Source organism: Euleptes europaea, chromosome 19 (assembly GCF_029931775.1).
Source record: "Euleptes europaea isolate rEulEur1 chromosome 19, rEulEur1.hap1, whole genome shotgun sequence".
NCBI lineage: Eukaryota > Metazoa > Chordata > Lepidosauria > Squamata > Sphaerodactylidae > Euleptes > Euleptes europaea.
Genome location: NC_079330.1, coordinates 22,915,713 through 22,937,971, shown reverse-complemented (window position 1 = coordinate 22,937,971; position 22,259 = coordinate 22,915,713). Strand labels below are relative to the sequence as shown.

Here is a 22,259-nt window from a genome sequence, read left to right as displayed (position 1 = left end):
CGGCCATTTTCTCCAGGTGAACTGATCTCTATTGGCTGGAGATCAGCTGTCATAGCAGGAGATCTGCAGCTACTACCTGGAGATTGGCAACCCTATGTGGGCTAGAGCATGTGGTGAGTGGCATGCAGAAGATCAGAAGTAGTTTGAAAGGATTCCCAGTCTGTGTGCCCCACAAATAGTTCATGGAGCCCCCCAACCCTCTCCCACAAAGCCTGGACTAAGAACTGCTTCAATCTCTGATTATGTATGGCAGTGCTGTCAAGTGACAACTGATGTACGGCGATCCCAGCAAGGAACTTTCAAGGCAAGCAAGGAGAGTTGGTTTGCCATTGCCTTCCTCTGCAGAGTCATCCTTGGTGGTCTCCCATCCAAATCATGACTTTGCTTCTGAGGTCTGATGAGAGAGGGCTATTCCATACCATTCCACATCACAACCTCTAATGACTGGAACACTTTAAGTGATGAGTCAGAAGTTAAGAAAGGCCATGCTAGATCAGACCAAGGTCCAACAAGTCCAGCAGTCTGGTCTGTTTGCTTAATTAACAATTCCTAGCAAGGTCAGATGCTCTCAGTTCACCTTCTTTCCAGTCTAGAAAATGGGCCCATGCAAACAATGGCGAAGGCAACACAATTAAAATCATAGAATCATAGAGTTGGAAGGGACCACCAGGGTCATCAAGTCCAACCCCCTGCACAATGCAGGAAATTCACAACTACTTCCCCTCCCCACACTCCTAGTGACCAGAAGATGGCCAAGATGCCCTCCCTCATATCATCAGCCTAAGGTCACAGAATCAGCATTGCTGACAGATGGCCATCTAACCTCTTCTTAAAAACCTCCAGGGAAGGAGAGCTTACCGCCTCCCGAGGAAGCCTGTTCCACTGAGGAACTGCTCTGACTGTTAGAAAATTCTTCCGAATGTTTAGACGGAAACTCTTTTGATTTAATTTCAACCCGTTGGTTCTGGTCCGACCATCTTGGGCAACAGAAAACAACTCGGCACCCTCCTCTATATGACAGCCCTTCAAGTACTCGAAGATGGTTATCATATCCCCTCTCAGTCTTCTCCTCTTCAGGCTAAACGTTCCCAGCTCCTTCAACCTTTCCTCACAAGACTTGGTCTCCAGACCCCTCACCATCTTTGCTGCCCTCCTCTGGACACGTTCCAGCTTGTCTACATCCTTCTTAAATTGTGGTGCCCAAAACTGAACACAGTACTCAAGATGTGGTTTCCAAAACTGCACTTACGTCGCTGAGTCTCTCTCGAGAACTGCTCCGTTGGAACCCTTTCGATTCTCCGCTGGCGCTTTCGCTGTCACTGTCTCGGCAGCTGTTCTGGCCTGGCTTAAGCTGTGAAACGAGAGGGAAATAAAAGCCACAAAGTTAAGGTCTGCAACGCGCCTCAGATATTTTCAGCATATGGATCCATTCAGATTTGTAAAATTAGACAAAAAGAGACTGATCTGACACCGTTTGGCCATTTGACATGTATCCCGGTGTCTTTCTCATAGAACAGCAAAGCCTGCATGGACCAAAAGGGCAGCCTTCATTTTTGGGAGGGAGCCAGCGTGATGTGGTGGTTAAGAGCGGTGGTTTGGAGCGGTGGACTCTGATCTGGAGAGCTGGGTTTGATTCCCTGCTCCTCCACATGAGCGGTGGGTGCTAATCTGGAATTGTTTCCCCACTCCTACACACAAAGCCAGCTGGGTGACCTTGGGCTAGTCACAGCTCTTAGAGCTCTCTCAGCCCCACCTACCTCACAGGGTGTCTGTTGTGGGGAGGGGAAGGTGATTATAAGCCGGTTTGATTTTTCCTTAAGTGGTAGAGAAAGTCGGCATATAAAAACAAACTCCTTCTCCTCCTCCTCTTCTTCTTCTTCGTTCGGAGTCATAATGGATCCCTATCTTTTCTACCCTGTGTGTGTGGGGGGGTAGGGTTCCCTGGTCCCCTCTGGCCACCAGCGAGGAATGGAGGGGTAGGGTTGTGCGATCCAAGCTGGGAAATTCCTGGAAATTTGGAGATGGAGCCTGGGGAGGACAGGGACCTCAGTGGGGTACAATGCCATAAAGTACAATCTCCTAGGCATCCATTTCCTCTAGGGAAACTGATCTTTGTCGTCTGGACATGAGCTGTAATTCTGGGGATCCCCAGGTCCCACAAGGAGGCTAGCATCCCTTGGGGGTGAACAAAGGTGAAGTGTTCATGTTGCTTATCAGAAGTGAAGTGTTCATCATGTTGCTTACCAGAAGTTGCAATAATGGTCCCATTACCTTCTGGGTGCCATTTTTTTCTGGTTTCACATAGTAGCCGAGGAAAGGAAATATGGCATCCAACGGCAATTGATTGCCATCAACACTAGGGCCACACAAACTGGGGGAGGACTTAGCAAGAATGGTTAGTTGAAGTTTCCTGAAATGTTTGGGATACCCCCTCACCCAATTTCAAGTTTTTAAAAGTTCTAACAGAACAGAATAGGTCTTACTTAGGAGTAAATACGTATGAGCAGCAAACCAAGGTACCAATTGCTTGGGAGTAAATGCCACTGAACACCGTGGGGCTTACTTTCTAGTAACTATGTATTGATCCACATTGTAAATCTTTAATGTTTTCCTTAATGTCATAAAACAGCCACTAAAGCCTCCCCTCTGAGCTGTAAGCGTTCCTAGGGATGACTCTGAATTTCTCATCCCTGCTGCTTCAACTCCCAAATCCTCAGTTTAATTTTGTTTTTCCCAAGTGCAAGTTGAACCCGTCTTTATTGTCATGCCAATTTCTGTTTCCTTGCACCAGATTTTCCCTGTAAAATGCATGCATTTTTTCAGCGTCATTGGTGCATTACTAAATCAGCATTATACACACAGTACATGTAAATTACAATTGTATATCAAAACTGTTCAGCATGTGACTGCAATACAGATGAAAATACAAAACCAACATGCAAAAGCAAAAAAATGATTGGCAGAAAATGCAAACAAATATGTAAAAAGAATGAAATAGAGAACCAGCGTGGTGTAGTGGTTAAAAGTGGCGAACTCTAATCTGGAGAATTAGGTTTGCTTCCCCACGCCTCCATATGAAGTCTGGAGGAGGACTTACTCTAAGAAATCCACTTTGGGTTGTACAGATTTGGGTTGTACAGATTCCTGCCACCAACATTTCTGTAACAGGTATGGTTGCCTATGTCCAAGTGGCGGCTGGATATCTTCCGCTACTACAGTTGATCTCTAGGCAACAGAGGTCAGTTCACCTGGAGAAAATGGCTACTTTGGAGGGTGGAGTCTATGGCATTATACCCTGCTGAAGTCCCTCCCCTCCCCAAACCCTGCCCTCCTCAGGCTCCACCCCCAAAATCTCCAGGTATTTCCCAACCTGGAGCTGGCAACTCTAGTTATAGGATCTACCCTGGATGACTTAAGGCCAGTTTCTCTCTCTCTTTCTCTCTCTCTGCATAATTTGCCTCACAGAGTTGTTATGATGATAAAAACCTGGGAAGGAGAATTGGATCTGTCGCTCACTGGAGGAAGGACCAGATAAAAATGCACAAAGGCACAATGCAATGCAAAGGCACATAGGCAATGCTCAGCAAAAGATTTGGAACGAAGAAGAAGAAGGAAAAAGGAAGAAGAGAGGATTCTATCTCAATTAGCCCTGGTGCAGAAACAAGACTACATAATCTGGAACTTCAATATCCAGGGAAGGAATTGGAACGAGAAGAATTTCAAGAGAATCCTTAATTCAAGATTTACATCTCATGAGAATGTGGCTCACGCTTTTAGGTACACACAAAGATAATAGAGAGTGACCCACAAAGACTTGCAGGAGAAGGGAGGAGAAACCTCATTCCCCTGGCTGGCTCCTGCTTCTCCCATTGGATCCTGCTTCTTTTCTCTCTCCTTGCTCCCCCAGTTAGTTCTGGCTCCACTCCTCCTCATCGCCTTCTTCTTCCTCATGGGGTTTGTGGCTGCTAATGTAATGCTGGGCAACATTTTGGGCCAATTCTGCTGAACTCCATTTTTGTGCTTATGTCTGAGTAAGGGGAATGTCCCATCAAGTCACAACTGACTTATGGCATCCCCATTGTGGGGTTTACAAGGCCAGAATATGTGCAGAAGTGGTTTGCCATTGCCTTCCAGACAGCCAGCATGGTGTAGTGGTTAAGAGCGGTGGATTCTAATATGGAGAACCAAGGTTGATTTCCCCATGTCTCCATGTGAGCAAGGGGTCTGTTGTGGGGAGAGGAAGGGAAGGTGATTGTAAGCCAGTTGGAGACTCCCTAAAGGTAGAGAAAAGTGGGGTATAAAAACCAACTCTTCTTCTTCTTCCACCACATACCAACCCTCATCTTCCCTGGTGGACTCCCATCCAAGTACTAACCAGAGCCAACCCAGTTTTGCTTCCAAGCTCTAACAAGACCAGGCTACTTTAAGCTGAACAGGCTGCTAACATTGTCTTTAGCAGTAGGGGTGGTGGGTTACCCACAATTCCTTTCTTAATGTCAGATTTTCTGTGAAACCTAAATTGTAGCTATGGAAGACCCCTTTTTGTGGACTGCTTATCTTAGGCATAAGGGCCAGCCCTGGGCTATTACACACAAAAGGTAAAGGTAGTCCCCTGTGAAAGCATCAGGTCATTACTAACCCACGGGGTGACGTCACATCATGACGTTGACTAGGCAGACTATATCTACAGGGCGGTTGGTCAGTACCGCCCCCAGTCATCTACACTTTACCCCCAGCAAGCTGTGTGAGTGTTAAGTGCCGGCAAGTCACTTCCGACTCATGGCGACCCTATGAATGAAAGTCCTCCAAAATGTCCTATCTTTGACAGCCTTGCTCAGATTTTGCAAATTGAAGGCTGTGGCTTCCTTTATTGAGTCAATTTATCTCTTGTTGGGTCTTCCTCTTTTCCTGCTGCCCTCAACGTTTCCTAGCATGACTGTCTTTTCCAGTGACTCTTGTCGTCTCATGACATGACCAAAATACGATAGCCTCAGTTTAGTCATTTTAGCTTCTAGGGTCAGTTCAGGCTTCATTTGATCTAGAACCCACTGATTTGTTTTTTTTGGCAGTCCACGGAATCCGTAACCCTCTCCTCCCACACCACATTTCAAAGGAATCTATTTTCTTCCTATCAGCTTTCTTCACTGTCCAGCTTTCACACCCAGCAAGCTGGGTACTCATTTTACCTACCTCAGAAGAATGGAAGACTGAGTCAACCTTGAGCCGGCCACCTGAAACCAACTTCCGTCAGGATCGAACTCAGGTTGTGAGCAGAGCTTTGACTGCAGTACTGCTTACTTTGACTGCTTATCATTCTGCACCATATATATTTGTTAGCACCGCCAACTGCTCTCTGCTAACAAAATCAATAGTGTTCTCTCAATATTGCTGGTACTTCTCAGTTTTCTTCACTGGACTGCATGGTCAATAGGTCCCTCAGCCATTAGGGATCTGATCTCATTACATTGTTAACCAGTTTTAATACCCTGCCAGGAAATGTTTGATCATGTTTTCCACAGCCTTCCGCCAAAGACCTAAAATCCCAGCACCATCAACCCTCCCTGCGGCTCAGCAGAGATTGGGCCATTCTCTCTGCAAAACTTTCAGTCATTAGTCAGTGTGTTCTGCCTAGCTCTCTTTTATTTCCATCCCCTGAGTGATAGTTCCAGCTGGTTAGAGGGAGACTGGAGTATTGCAGCAGGGGTTGTTTCTCTCCTCACACAGTTTACACAAAAACTGGAGGATCTTGCTAAGGCATCCAAGCACAGGGGCTCTAGAGGAACAAAGTGAATCGAGATGGTGGAACAAGCTACCCAAGCTACAATTTATCCCTCTTCTTTCCCAAATAATTATTCTCCCACCACCCCCATGCCAGGCTGCTGGAGGGTTTTATCTCTCTCTCTCTCTCTCTCTCTCTCTCTCTCTCTCTCTCTCTCTCTCTCTCTCTCTCTCTCTCTCTCTCTCTCTCTCTCCCCCTACCTACCTACCTACCTACCTACCTACCTACCTACCTACCTGGGTTATGTGTGTGTGTATGTATATATATATATATGTATATATAAACCCTATTCTGTATTTTAAAGCAAACACAGAAAACCCCACTGAAAAGGTTGTAGCCTTCTAAACAAGGTCTATGTAAAGTAGGTTAGCACAGCAGCACAAGCTCAGGGGGACAAATGGGGAAAGCCACTGAACTAAAACAATTGCTATAAAATTCAAGTGCTCTAAAGCATTCAGAAACTGCTCACAAGAACTACCTCTTCATCACAGCCTACCACACACAGGGCTGTGGCAAGAGTAAATGAAATGCACTCACATTTCCCAGGTGGGACTTTGTTGTGCTGTGAGGACAGCAAGGGCTGTCTGAAATACCTCTGAGTTTAACCAGGAACAAACTATTTATTAATTTTACAAAAATCCCCAGGTAGTTCCAGGTAGGTTTGCCAACTTCCAGGTACTACCTGGAGATCACCTGCTATTACAACTGATCTCCAGCTGACAGAGATCAGTTCACCTGGATAAAATGGCTGCTTTGGAAATTGGACTCTATGGCATTGAAGTCCCTCCCCTCCCCAAACCCCACCCTCCTCAGGCTCCGCCCCAAAAACCTCCCACTAGTGGTGGAGAGGGATCTGACAACCCTAGTTCCAGGACATGGGTGCCTACAAATGTTGGGTTCTTCAGGATTTAGCTCCCTTCCCAGAATCTCTACAAGTGTCAGGGCCCAAATCTAACATGACATTTTAAAACGAGTTGGGTTAGAGTTCCCCCACCTGCCTCTCGTATCCTTTAGTCAGATGGCACCTGCTGGGAGCTGCTTCCTGAACACTGCAGGGCCCAACTTGTAATGGAACCATGGAGCATGGAGAGAAGGGGCTCTTCCCCCATGCCATTTTCATGATGCCACATGTGATTGACGCTCTAGGAATTTCTCCTAATCTGTAAAGACCTCAGAAAAATAGGGAAATGTCAAGAGCTTCACTATGGATAGGGTTGCCAGGTCCCTCTTCACCACTGGCAGGAGGTTTTGGGGATGGAGCCTGATGAGGGCGGGGTTTGAAGAGGGGACAGACTTCAATGCCGTAGAGTCCAATTGTCAAAGTGGCCATTTTCTCCAGGTGAACTGGTCTCTATCAGCTGGAAATCAGTTGTAATAGGATGAGATCTCCAGCTGGAGGTTGGCAACCCTAACTATGGAGACCTTTTTTTTTTTTTTTTTTTTTTTTTGCTGCTCCTCAATTTTTTGAGGGCTGGGTGCTGGGACCAAGGATGGGGATTTACTGCCTACACTGGAAAAACCAAGCCCCCCAAATTTTGTATTCTCTTCTCTGATCCCATAAGGGAGCCTGCAAATTAGATTTCCTTCTGAGGACATTTCCTGTTTGGTGCTGGTCTCGCACATACATCAAGATGTGGTAGGGTTGCCAACCTCCAGGTGGGGCCTGGAGACATCTCCCAGAATTGCAACTGATCCCCAGTGTCCCTAGAGGAAGTGGCAGCTTCAGAGAGCAGAATGTATAGCATTACATTCCCCACTGAGCTTGCCCCTCTCCCAAAAACTCTTTCTTCCCCAGTCTCTACCCTAGGATTGCCAACCTCCAGATACTAGCTGGAGATCTCCTGCTACTGCAACTGATCTCCAGCCGATAGAGATCAGTTCACCTGGAGAAAATGGCCACTCTGGCAATTGGACACTATGGCACTGAAGTCCCTCCCTTCCCCAAACCCCACCTTCCTCAGGCTCCATTCCAAAAATCTGCCAGTGGCGAAGACCTGGCAACCCTACTCAAGTCAAGTCAAGTCAAGTCAAGTTTATTGTATAAGGGCATAGGCCATTACAATCTAAAATAGTATAATAAACAGGTTAAAATATACAAAACCAGGATCATTAAAAGAATACAAAAATGGCAACCTTAATCTACCTACAAATCTCCAGGGATTTTCCAACCCAGAGTTGGCAACCCAAAATGCGAGAATGAGACATGAGGTGGAGACTTTTCCTCTTCCATCCACCTCATTGCTTTCTAAAAGGGGTTATTCTCCTTAGAGACCTCCTTAGAACAAAAAGTAATGGAGAACCGCGCCCTGCAAAAAAAACCCACAGAAACATATTGCGTTTTTGGGCTTTGGCGATCAGTGTTAAGAGTATGCTGGAACATTGGTGCTGTTGCTCTTAATTGCTGCTTGTTGCCGTTCGACATCTCCACGTCTAATTGATCATGCTTCCCTTTTGTCATTTGGGTTGCAACTTCCCTATTATCTCCTTGTAAGTGAACCGCAAGCCAACTTCAGCACTGTGAATAATTTATGTGGCAAGACAGCTAAATGGCTCAAAATAGTATTAGGTTGTCAACCTAATAGCTCAACCCTCAAAGCCTCACTTGGGTTACCTGAGAGATCAGGTTGGAATTGAATGATCTGCTCCGAGCCAAGAGGTAGCCAAAAGCTATGATTATGAATATGAATGATGGCAAACCTTTGGTGCAAGTTGAAGAGAGGCTAGAGATGTAAATTTTCCAGAAATTCTGAAGCTGCAGGGGGAAAATACATTTTTTTCTGGGAAAGAAAATGGAAATTTGGGGGGAATTTTAAATATATGCAATACTTATTGTTTTATCAAACCTAAATTAATTTTACTGCTTTAACAACATGAAATGGATCATTTATAACTTACTTAGCATATAAACTTGCAATATGTTACATATTTATAGAATTTAAAAGATAAATGCCTTATTTTTGTACAAACAAAACTTCAGATGTATCCAATACTTGAGAGAAAACTGCAAGCTGATGCACCCTCTGCTACCTTAGCATATGTACCTTAATTTTTGCTATCTGGTTAGAGAGAGCTCAGTTCCTAATGAAACTTTAAGAGTTTTCCTCTGAGGCTTTGGTGCCGTTTCTGCCCTACCTCCTTCTGAACTCCCCACCCCCCTCCAAGGTAGGGCAATGAGCTACTTGTTACCCAATCTGTAGGTATATGTGTCACATTGGCTTTGAAGGAAAGGTCAAAAGGACCACAGAAGGCATCCAACATCTGGAAAGCAAAGAAAGCCCTGCAAGCTCCCCTGATGAAGATCAGGTATCCTTCTAAGTGCAGAAATACATCTTGGATTTAAGAGCTGTCTATGTCTACAGCCTGCCCACCTTGAAAAGCATTTCACTCATTCTAAAAAGATTAGAGAACTGGTGGGGGGACACTCATATGAAATATTTTCTCCATTGGAAGAAACTTGCAGTTGGTGGGGAAAAAAGGGGAAAAGTCCCACCCCCACCCCCAGATTTTCCCCATTTTTTTTCCAGGCCTTCAGATCTCTGAGAGAGGCAGAGATTTTTTGAATCTGAAATTTCCCCTCTGAAGCTCAGGAGTTAGCTAAAGTTTGAAAATATCTTTGGACAAACTGACCCCTCAAAGATCAGTGAGTTTAGGTAAATGCAAGCCCAGAAGGGCTTCTGGCAGTTTTGTTCTGGGTTGTATCATATCTAAATAATTAAGGTTGCCAACCTCCAGCTAGTTACAACCAAAAAAACACAAATATATCAATTGCAAAATTTCAATAGCAAAAATTCATAATAACAGTTCACATTCCACTAACAAACACAAGCTATATACTATATACACCAACCAGTGCAACCAATTTTCTTATCCAAGCAGGTATACAATATACATATAACAAGTAAATAACACAATTTTCATTCCTTATAGTTCTTATTAATAGTAATAGGATAGTGTCCTGATGGGACTAATCCATTATATGTTCTTTTTACAGATGTCAGGCAGAAGAGGAAGACGGCCATTACTGTTCTTCTTCAGTTCCTCTTCTGACACCTTATTTCTCCAGTTGGTATAAATTCTTTATGTTACTCAAAATCATTCAACAGACTCCCCATGGGTAGTAATAAATTCCTTCAGCCTTCTAGAGGCTAGTGTATCTTCCTAAGCTTCATGGGTTCCCCTCAGGAATACCTAATTCTCCATTCTAACTAGTTAGGTTTTAAAATGTGTGTGTATGTGTGTATACAGGAGCCCCGTGGTGCAGAGTCTTAAGCTGCAGTACTGCAGTCAAAAGCTCTGCTCACGACCTGAGTTCGATCCTGACGGAAGTTGGTTTCAGGTAGCAAGCTCAAGGTCGACTCAGCCTTCCATCCTTCCGAGGTCGGTCAAATGAGTACGCAGCTTGCTGGGGGTAAAGGGAAGATGACTGGGGAAGGCACTGGCAAACCACCCCGCAAACAAAGTCTGCCTAGAAAACGTCGGGATGTGACGTCTCCTCATGGGTCAGGAATGACCTGGTGCTTGCACAGGGGACCTTTACCTTTACCTTTATGTGTGTATTCATATATACCAAGGGAGAGAAAAGCTAGTCATGGGTGAAGACTCCCAGAGTTGATCTGAAAGTGTATATTTTTTTATTTTTGTGAGCATTCTTGTCAGATACTCAAAAAACGTTCAGGCATTTGTGTCTAATGAAATGCTCAGAGAATGCATACCCCCCACACACTCTCCTCTTCTTGCTTGAGTTGGGAATTTCCTTCCCTTTAAATTACTCTTCCTAGTTTCTCCAGTATTACATCCTGCCAGCGAAGACAGGAATTGCAGTTCTCATCGTCTCCCGAACTGAACTGGATCCACCAACCAATAATATAAACAATTCCATCCAAGACATTCAAAACCAATATTTTCATCAACCTCCGCAATCCAGAAAGTCAGGAGCATCGATCAAAAGCAACAACCAGCCACTTATCTATTTGACGATGAAGATGAACAAGAGCACAAGCACAAAATCACACAAAATACTACTCATTTTAAATTGGGGACAAATCAGCAGTATGCTCAGCTCAAGGGGGGAAGGGAAAGGGGCCTTTGCTAGCAGGCTATGCTCAGTTTTCAAGCATGCTATGGGCAAGGATGTTAGCATCGCTTGGAGAAAGCTAACCGTTCACCGAAACCCCGGTCACTGGACACCGCAAGGAAAATAATGCAGGAATTCCATCTAGGACCAAGAGGAAAGCAGGAAGGGACAAGACTTTAGTCCCTCTCGTTTGCTTTGATGGACTACAGTGCTCTTTGGGTACGACTCCTCAATGCCAAAGCGGCAAAGGGAGACAGATTGATCCAACAGCGTGCTTGGCAAGGTGTAATTTTAACAGTGATATTTCTCACTGTGCAGCCATCAGAATGCAAAGGGTCAGGAGAAGCCTGTACTTTGTTGCAATTCAGCTTTTAAAGTACACCGAAATACACTTCATTTGCCGCAATTGCCGAAAGCACTCAGTCCCATACCTCTCCTAGCGGGTCGCTTTACAGTCTTTTCCACTTTTGTGTTGCATCAAGAATATGCAATTTCTTACACTCAGGTTTTAGATGATTTTCCCCCCACCAGTTTTTTGGTGCTTTTCTGTAAAAACTGTAACTCAGCCCTTATTTTCAGGGATGTATTCCTGGCTATGCTTTCGATTAAAGGAAAAAAACACACACACACAAACACACACACAAAAAACAGGGCTTCTTCAAAGTTGTCATAATTCCAGATGCAGCAGCAGAAGAAAACTGGGATCCAGCATAGAGTTGCCAGCCTCCAGGTACTAACTGGAGATCTCCTGCTATTACAACTGATCTCCAGCTGATAGAGATCAGTTCCCCTGGAGAAAATGGCCACTTCGGCAATTAGACTCTATGGCATTGAAGTCCCTCCCCTCCCCCAACCCCACCCTCCTCAGGCTCTGCCCCAAAAACCTCCTGCCAGTGGTGAAGAGGGACCTGGCAACCCTAATCTAGTGGCACCTTAAAGACTAATACAATTTTATTCTGGTACAAGCATTCATGGGCTATAGCTCACTTCATCAAATGCAGGAAGCATAAACCCATTAGGTCCATTATTTTTTGTCATCAAGTCTCATCTGACTTACGGCGAACACGTAGGGTTTTCAAGGCAAGAGACATTTGGAGGTGGTTTGCCATTGCTTGCATCTGCATCACGACCCTGGTATTTCTTGGAGTTCTCCCATCCAAATACCAGCCAGGGTCAGGGATGAGAGAGCGTGACTGGCCCAAGGTCACCCAGCAAGTTTCCACTGTGCGAGTGGGGATTCGAACTTAGGTTTCCCAGGTCCTAGTCCAACACTTTAACCATTATACCACACTGGATCAATACATTTGTATTAAAGACTGCAAACAACAGAAAGGGAGAGGGAGATGTTACAAACAAAGGCCAGTTTAAATCCAGATTCCACCAAAAGAATAATTGATCCATTAACAGTGCAATCCTAAGCATACATATTCAGAAGAAAATCCCACTGAGGTCAATAAAACTTGAGACCCAGTGGTGTGGTGGTTAAGAGCGGTGGTTTGGAGCAGTAGAATCTGATCTGGAGAACTGGGTTTGATTCCCCACTCCTCCATATGAGCGGTGGTGGCTAATCTGGTGAACTGGATTTGTTTCCCCACTCCTGCACACAAAGCCAGCTGGGTGACATTGGGCAAGTCAAAGCTGTTAGAGTTCTCTCATCCTCACCTACCTCACAGGGTGTCTGTTGTGGGAAGGGGAAGGGGAAGGTGATTGATAAGCCAGTTTGAGTCTCCCTTAAGTGGTAGAGAAAGTCAACATATAGAAACCAACTCTTTTTCTTCTTCTTACTCCTGGTGTGTTTAGGATTGGAGCCTACGAGTTGTTGAGGTCCAGTTCCAACAGTTGATAGATATTTACGGAAATCCCATTTAGCGTATTTAGCAACAGTTTTGAGTGGCTCTCAAACACTGTGGGAGGGCTATAATTAAACAAAAGCCCAGAGGTATCTTAAAGACTGGCAAAACATTATTTCAGCAGAAGCTTTCATGAGTCAGTGCTCGCTTCATCTAATGATGTGACCACTAACTCCTGAAAGCTAAAATAAAATTGGTTCGATTTTTAATGCTAAATGGACTCCTGTTTTATTCTATGTTTTGGTCTGCTACATGGTGGATGACCATGTAGCAGGCTGCTTTGGCAATTGGACTCTATGGCATTGAAGTCCCTCCCCTCCCCAAACCACCTACGCCCTCCTCAGGCTCCGCCCCAAAAACCTCCCGCCAGTGGCAAAGAGGGACCTGGCAACCCTAGGCCCATAATAAATATTTACTTACTTACTCATATGCATTTGCTTGCAATGTATGCACTGAATCAGTGCACATTCACGAATGTACACATATAGCTGTCTCTCTGGTGTTGGAAAACCTGAAAAAGCAGGGTTACTGATCTCATGGAGAAAACCAGACATATTTATACATGGTTTTCTCCCCAGTGGGGACCCCAAAATGGCTTACAACATCATTCTCCCCTTCTCTATTTTATCTTCACAACTGCTACCCTTGTGAGGTAGGTTAGGCTGAGAGGGAGTGACTTGCCCACAAACAAGACGACGCCAGCAGTATTATCCCGCCTGTGTTCCACAGCACCTAATACAAATACTCATGCTCCTCTGATCCTGGAGAAAATAGGTATGCATCATGACAAGCTTCCATTTTTACTAGTAGCCATGGATAGCCCTATCCTCCGTGAACATGTCCATGCCTGCCACAGTTGCTGGCGAAACGTCAGGAAAGAAAATTCCAAGACCACGGTTACACAGCCCGGATAACCTACAAGAACCAATGTCCATTCATTGTTCTAAATCAGATCACAAATGTTTCATGCATTTTTGCATAGTCACCTGGAAAAAGAGCATGTACCAACATGGTCAATTGCAAAAAAACAACACCTAGACTTTAAATGGACCTGATTTAAAATTATTAATGACATGCTCATAAAGACCCAGCATGTGCGACTTCCATGGCTACCTGGCCAACTGCCGTGTCGCATGCTACCAACTGCCCAGACATATTCAAATCACTCACCATTTTGAACTGTGAATAAATATCAATGCACATGTACCTTAGAGAAAAAGGCCATTGTAAACTGGATGAGTTTCTAGCACATGCTTCTGTAACATTCCAAGGCTCAGAAGGCATTTGAACTTGGGTCTCCCAGATCCAATACCGACAACTGTAACCACTGCACCAGGTCAGATCCGACAAATGCATGTAGGTCAGAGCAGATCTTGCTGCTGTGTTCCCATTGGGGAGGGGCTGTGGCTCAATGGTAGAGTATTTGCTTGGCATGCAGGTCCCAGGTTCAATCTCCGGCTCAGTGGTAGAGCATCTGCTTGGCATGCAGAAGGTCCCAGGTTCAATCCCTGGCATCTCCAGTGAAAGGGACCAGGCAAGTAGGTGACATGAAAGACCTCTGCCTGAGACCCTGGAGAGCCGCTGCTGGTCTGAATAGACAATACTGACTTTGATGGACCCAGGGTCTGATTCAGTAGAAGGCAGCTTCATGTGTTCATGTGTGTTCACCCCGTGTGTTTAGTTTTTCCCAATAACAGTGTCTAAATGAGGGCTCAAAAGCTAACATTTTTTTAAAAGTCAAAACCTGTGCTAGAACGCTGAGGAATAATTGTTTGAAAACATTTGGATGTTCAGTATCCATTCAGTTTTCTCTCTCTCTCTCTTTGAAGAACTTCCTAAACAGACTCATGAAAAGATAAGATACTAACTATCAGCCACTACGGATACATCATTGGTGGATAAACAGTGAACGGTTTCCAAGTTCGGTATATATTTGATCTTCAAATTAACCCACCAGGACCCCAAAGTAGAACATCAGCATGTGAAAATGTCCCATATTACAACTTAAATCAACTATTATACCAGCTCAGCAAGCTTCGGCACATTCCCACCAACACATTAAAAAATGTCAGCTTGTCCTGGGTGAGCAATAATTTACAAAAGAAAGCAGGCGTGCAAAATATGGGTGGTACAAATCCAGAGAAGATATTTTGGGCACAGGGGTGTAATAAATTTTCTCCCCCTTCGTCTGCAGCCAGCATCCTGTGAAATCTCAACAGATCAAAGTTTTGCAGACAGCGAAAGGGGGAAAAGAGGAGGAAGAAGCCCCACAAAATTAATAACTATTTAAGTATTCTGTTTCATCATGATAACAAACAGATGGTTTTAATATTCTAGAGGCTAATTTCTGAACAATTAAAAACACAGCAAGACATTAGCATCTAATGAAACATTTTAACTATCAGCACAAGCATCTGCCATTAATTTCCACACAGTAAGGATTTGGTTCTCTCCAATCTGTTCTTTGTTAAGGAAAGTTTTTTTCTCCCCCACTTGGAATTTAATGGAGTAGAGAATTAACAACTGTTTTCAATCAGCAATCAGCAGGGTCCTTCGCTAGCATTCATTGAGATGATCCATACCATGGGGCATAAATATACCCCTCCAGTGGCTTTGATGTGTATGGATAGCGGGGATTTTCAGAAGGAAACCCAGATCCTAAGTACGTCTTCTTTTTGAAATGTAGGGATTAATCCCCTTGTAATAGTGTCATGTCTCCTTTTATTAGGTTCTTGGGCAGGGCTGGAAGAGTGGCGGGGCAGATGTGAATATTTCAGAGAACAGTCCTTAAATTCAGTTCCCCTAAAACCAAAATTTGTACTGGGGGGTAGTCAAGAGAGGCCTAGTGATGGAAACCATGTGAATGAGAAATTCTTCAAAGGCAAATGAAAATCCTGCATTTATGACCTGATTTATGATCCTTTCGCTCATGTGAGAGGTAAACGTTGGGTGGTGTTCATCAAAGTTAAGGGAAGTAGTTATGACATCAAGGGGTTTTACTTGAATAGCCGGAAACAAGCCCTCTAATCCCACCATTTTTACATCAGGAATGGCGTCTAGAATGAAGGAAGGATCAAGCTTAGTTGCTTGCAAAAAAGAAAGAACAAGAACTCAAAGATGGATCAGCCAAGGTTGGTCATAAAATCTCCAGCATACTGAAACCATTGCAGAAATTAATCGCTGATCTACTAAAACCAGTGTCTGCATGGAAAGGCATCATTTCATGGTTTGAAGAAGATTGGAAGAAGTGTTGGTTTTTATATCCTGTTTTTTCTCTACCGACGGGTATCTCAAACCAACGTACATTCGCCTTCATTTCCTCTCCCCCCAACAGGCTCCTTGTGAGGTATGTGGGGCTGAGAGAGTTCGGAGAGAACTGTGACTGGCCCAAGGTCACTCAGCAGGCTTCATGTGGAGGAGTGGGCGATTGAACCCTCGTCACCAGGCTGGCAGGGTTTGGGGAGGGGAGGGACTTCGGTGCCACGGAGTCCAATTGCCAAGGTGGCCATTTTCTCCAGGTGAACTGATCTCTGTCGGCTGGAGATCAGCTGTAATGGCAGGAGATCTCCAGCTAGTACCTGGAGGTTGGTGACCCTATCCCTAACCCTATCAAAAAAAAAATGTTCATTTACTTATCTCATTTATAGTCTGCCTTTCTCATTGAGATACAAAACAGATTACACAATTAGAAAACAAAGCCATAAAGGCTAGTATAATACTTGCAACAGCATGCTGCCCGGCTGTTGGTCTTCGGAAACGAGGTGTTGCCGGAGACTTTATGAGCTGGGCATGAGGAAGGAAAAAAATAAAGACTGGGGCCAATTAAAAGGGGGTAAAAGTAGCCAGCTTTGTAGCGATTAGTTGGGGCCTGGCATAATTTGAGATATTCTTTACAGTTTATAAATACGGACCCATAAACTAGCCCTGGAAATACATTTTTAGTATTATTTGTATTTAGGGGCCCTCATAATCTGAGGCCCAGAGCTGGGGCTTAATTAGCTTGTCCATCAATGCAGTCCCTCCAGCATAGGGCTGCCAGGTCCCTCTTCACCACTGGTGGGAGGTTTTTGGGGCGGAGCCTGAGGAGGGTGGGGCTTGGGGAGGGGAGGGGCTTCAATGCCATAGAGTCCAATGGCCAAAGCAGCCGTTTTCTCCAGGGGAAGCGATCTTTATCAGCTGGAGGTCCGTTGTAATAGCAGATCTCCAGCTACTACCTGGAGGTTTAGCAAAAATAAAGCACCGATACTAAATAGACAAACTGTGTGAAATAATAGTATCAAGCTCACTAAGTTATATGCAAAAGCTTTGATGTGCCTCTGTCTGCTCCAGGCTCCATCTTCTTCCCTGGAAAGAAATATATAGAATAAGTCATTGTACTTACCTTTGAAAGACCATTGTTGAAACTGTTGAAATGGTTGAAACTGACCATCTTGTTTGGTAGCTTGCTAGTTACATTCTATCTTTGTATATATGTTCATGTATGTATCCTTATCATTGTTGGCTCCTCCTTGCACTTGTATATAATATAATCACACTTTTGCATATAACTTAGCGAGCTTGATACTATTATTTCACACAGACTACCTGGAGGTTGGCAGCCCTACCTGGGGCACCCATGCATAGCCCTATGGGTAAAGAGCAAAAACCCTGCCCTCGAGGGGAGATGCAAAGTCGAGCCATTGGAAGGGGGACGCCGCTACTTTTAACACGAACCCGAAACACCACGCCGTCAACGCCGCCCCCCCCAGCAGCTCATCGCACACCATGGCAACAGCTGTGTTTCTCCGTAGCAATAAAACGAAACAATTTAATCGCTTTTATTGTTCTGCTGTGATGCTCAAGCGCAGTCATTTTCGTCCCTCCTAGGGCTCCCCGAACCCCGCAAGGGCCGCAACGAGAGAAGATCTCATTTACCTAAAAGCGCTTATAAATTTTTAATTTGCTTTAACAAGTAAATTAACAAGTCCCTCATTCAGGCAAGTTTTATAGCCTCTCGCCACTCGGGGGAGGGCCATAAAAGTTTTATAGATAATCCAGAGCTACCAAGGCTGCTCATAATAAATTGTCTGCTTCCTGTTATTCTATCAAACCACTGGGCTTCTTAATGGCTTAAAGTCACAGCTTCCGTATTTCCAGGGCTAGTTTATGGGTCTGTATTTATAAACTGTAAAGAAAATCTAAAATTATGCCAGGCCCCAACTAATCGCTACAAAGCTGGCTACTTTTACCCCCTTTTAATTGGCACCAGTCTTTATTTTTTTCCCCTTCCTCATGCCCAGCTCATAAAGTCTCCAGCAACACCTCGTTTCCGAAGACCAACAGCCGGGCAGCATGCTGGCCCACAACTCACTGCAGACCCGCTCTTCACCGCAGTTTTTCATTAGGAGCTGCTTTGAAGTATCTGCAGGCTTCCAAGAGCCCTCGTAAAACAGTGCAAAATGGGAGCAGCAGGGCCGGCTCAAGGGATTTCCATTACCATGCGTGCAACACCCCGTTGCCTCTTCCTGTGTCACACCTAGGGTTGACAACCTCCAGGCGGTGGCTGGGGATCTCCCGATGTTACATCGGATCTCCAGGTGACAGAGATCAGTTCGCCTAGAGAAAATGGCCACTTTTTAGGGTTGCCAGGTCTCTCTTTGCCGCCAGCCGGAGAGTATGGGGGCAGAGCCTGAGGAGGGTGGGGTTTGGGGAGGGGAGGCACTTCTATGCCATAGAGTCCCATTGCCAAAGTGGCCATTTTCTCTAGGGGAACTGATCTCTATTGGCTGGAGATCAGTTGTAATAGCAGGAGATCTCCAGCTAGTACCTGGAGGTTGGCAACCCTACCACTTTGGAAGTGATTCTATGGCATTATACCCCATTGAAGTCCCTCCCCTCTGCAAAACTTGCCCTCCTCAGGCTCCACCCACAGAATCTCCAGGTATTTCCCAACCCAGAGCTGGCAACCCTAGTCACACCGATGGCTAGGTTCCAGCTGAGCTCCTGCAGCTAGGGTTGCCCAGGTGCCCGCTGGTGGTGGGCAAACCCCCAGTAATGTGCCCCTCTGCCCACTGACCAGCTGAGGGCCGGCGGGCAACTATGTACGCATGTGTGCCCCTCGTGAGGAGCCTAAGACCTGAGTGGTAAAGGGTCGCTGCGGCCCTTGACCACTCAAACAAAGAGTTTGAGTGGTGTAAGGCTCCTCGTGAGGCGGCATTTCCGGTTGTAAATGCGCGCACACAAGATTTGCACAGAAACCTCCCACTAAAGGTGAGTGGGGACCTGGCAACCCTACAAGCAGCTCAGGCCTGGGATGGGGCGGAGCATCCTCAGGAGTCATGGCTTCTGGTACCACAATTGCTAGAAGCCAGCTGTGGAGAACTGGCACATTCCTCATCATGCCACCTAGGGCTGCCAAGTTGCCCCGCTATGGCAGGCAACTGCTTACCCGAAGGTCTGTGCTCCTATTACTACCCCAATGAACAGTGGGAGCAAAATAGAGCCCAAAAAATCAGCACTGGTGATGCTGTGACATCACTTCCGGTTTAGATAACTTAAGACGATGACAAGAGCGGCTGTTCTCAGGATGTTCAATTGGGTGTCATGCCTGATGCTTGCAGAATGGAAACACTAATGTGAAGAATTTAGATTAGAACGAAATGAGATGGATTGACTCAATAAAGGAAGCCACGGCCCTCAGTTTGCAAGACCTGAGCAAGGCTGTTAATTATAGGATGTTTTGGAGGTCATTAATTCATAGGGTTGCCATAAGTTGGAAGCAACTTGACGACACTTAACACAGAGAGACACAAAAATGTATGTATGAACTTAATCTACTTATGTCTTGCTTTTCAACCAGTTTGGTTCCCAGAGCAAGGGGTACAGTGGTCAAAGTGTCAGACTAAGATCTGGGAGACCAGGGATTGAATCCCCACCATGCCATAGACCTTGCTGAGTCACACTGGGCCAGCCATTCTCTATTGACCTATCCTACCTCACAGAGTTGTTGTGATGGTAAAAAGGAGAAAAGGACACTGACGTGTACACGTATATGAATGCTAAGTCGCCATGCAGTATGCACGCTGCCGTATCACATACTTCAGCTCTTGAGCTGTATTTCAAGCTGTTGATGACTTTGGTCAATTATATCTTTCTAAGCCATCTGTAACCTGAATATCTCGTCCCTGGCTTTAAAATTGGTAGAAGACCAGCTATTTTGCAAAAAATAAGTGGTGTCCTGCTGGATCAAATAAGTGGTGTCCTGCTGGATCAAACTAGAGGCCCATCTGCTCCAGCATCCTGTTTCACACAGTGGCCCAACCAGTTATTCTAGACAGAAAACAAACAGGGCATTGAGACCAAGGCTTCCCCCTTATGTTGCCTCTTAGCACAAATATTCAGAGGTTGACAGTCTCTAAATATTGAGGTTCCCCTTAGTCATCATCATGGCTAATAGCCACTGAAGGTCCCAGATTTCAAACTCTGGCACTTCAGGAATTGGGAAAAGACTTTTCTCTTTGTGAGACACTGAAAAGCTACTACCTGGCCAATGATACAATACTGACCCAGAGGGGCCAATGATTTGACTCCGTGAAGAACAGCTTCATCTGAGAAAGGTCCATAGCCCACTGGGAGACACACATGCTGCAGATTCCAGATTTAATTCCTAGCATCTCCAATTAAACAGGATCTTCGAGGCTTTAAGAAAAGACCTTTAGAGCCACCGCCAACCAGACAGGACAGTACAAAGCTAGATGGACCGATTTTTTAAATGTTCATGGCAACTTCATAGCAAAGCAAAAGAGCTCAATAAACTCAATCTTCCATAAATTAGATGGGTTAAAAAACCAATTAAGGAATCTCAGGTAAGGAGCAGTGGGAAAGACATTGCCTGAGACACTGGAGACCAATGGTCTGAAACTATAACAGATTCAGAATCACTGTGTGTTATATGAACCGTCAAGTCACTTCTGATTTATGGCGACCCTATGAATTAATGACCTGCAAAAATCCTCACTCAGGTCTTGCAAACTGAAGGCCGTGGCTTCCTTTATTGAGTCAGTCCACCTCATGTTGGGTTTTCCTATTTTCCTGCTGCCTTCAACTTTTCCTAGCATTATTGTCTTTTCCAGTGAGTCTTGTCTTGTCATAATGTGACCAAAGAATGATAGCCTCTGTTTGGTCATTGTAGCTTCTAGGAAGAGTTCAGGCTTGATTTGATCTAGATCCCACTTGTTTGTCTTTCTGGTCTTCCATGGTCTCCTCCAACAGCACATATCAATCAAATCAATTTTCCTCCTGTCAGCTTTTTTCATTGTCCAACTTTCAAATTGTACATAATAACAGGGAAATAGCATAGTATGGATTATCTTGATCTTGCTCTCCGGCAACACTTCCTTACATTTAAGGATATTCTCTAGTACATTTATGAACACACGAAGCTGCCTTATACTGAACCAGACCCTTGGTCCATCAAAGTCAGTATTGTCTACTCAGACTGGCAGCAGCTCTCCAGGGTCTCAAGCGGAGGTCTTTCACATCACCTTCTTGCCTAGTCCCTTTAACTGGAGATGCCGGGGATTGAACCGGGGACCTTCTGCATGCCAAGCAGAGGCTCTACCACTGAGCCATAGCCCCTCCCCATGGCTGCCCTTCCGAGTCTCAACCACCTTCTGAATCATTAGGGATGGTCAAACACTTGCTGGTTTGATTTACATTCTGCTTGCTAGTCATGAGCAGGAAGCAATTTTTTCATTGAGCTGGTTGGCAGTTTGTGAGCAGCTCAACCCTATTTTGTGGGTTAATAATGAGGGCAGAGCTCAAGTAGCATTCAATTTGGAATCTTACAAACATGTCCCACTCGCTGGTGTGTGTGTAAGTGCTTAGGGTATCAGTTCTTAGGTGCTTAGTGTAGGTTCTTTACATTTTTATTATTATTATTTTATATACAATGAAGTTATTTGTGTGTATTTACAATTACTCTTTCTCTCTCTTTCCTCATAATTTTAATTCTGGGGTATCATTACAGAGATCCACCCTGGTATACACAGACTACAAGATCTTACGTTATACATTTCTGGAACCCCTTCTATAGCTAATCCCGCCCCTCCTGCCCCCCGTCCATTTTGGGTAACACTTTCCAGAGTGTAATTAGGAGAGGGAATTTATATGCTGATTCCAGAACACTCACTAAACGGGGAGCAGGGGGAAATCTTGGAAAACTACCATAGTTTCTCTAAGCTACTGCTGCATTTAATTTCTCTAAAGAACTCATAACAGGGCAGGCAATGCTCCAAGCAAAGAAGAAAGGAACACAGCAACTAAACTTTGAATTGCACAGACCCCCACTGGGTTATGTTGGCATAAGACAAAACTGGTGAGTTTTTCCTTTCCATATGACCCAGTAAATCAGATAATAGTATTCAGGTTCCTGTTTTTTAAAAAAAAAAAAAGTTGGAGGAAGGATAAGAAAACGAGGGTGAAGGGGAAGCAATGTTGAAACAAATATTCTGCTTGACAGATCAGTGGATTTGTAAGAAACAGACAGGATGAGATCAAGGCAATCCCTTCCCAAAGG

General features: G+C 44.8%; 1 protein-coding gene across 1 annotated transcript in view; it reads right to left on the bottom strand.

Annotated features, from left to right (window-relative positions):
• Window positions 1-1,219: 1,219 nt before the first annotated feature.
• Window positions 1,220-22,259, bottom strand: part of LOC130491283 (autism susceptibility gene 2 protein-like) — a 290,302-nt gene continuing 269,262 nt past the window's right edge. The window contains exon 3 of the mRNA XM_056864994.1: window positions 1,220-1,351. Within this exon, the coding sequence (XP_056720972.1) occupies window positions 1,220-1,351 (132 nt within the window). The remainder of the gene's footprint in view (window positions 1,352-22,259) is intronic.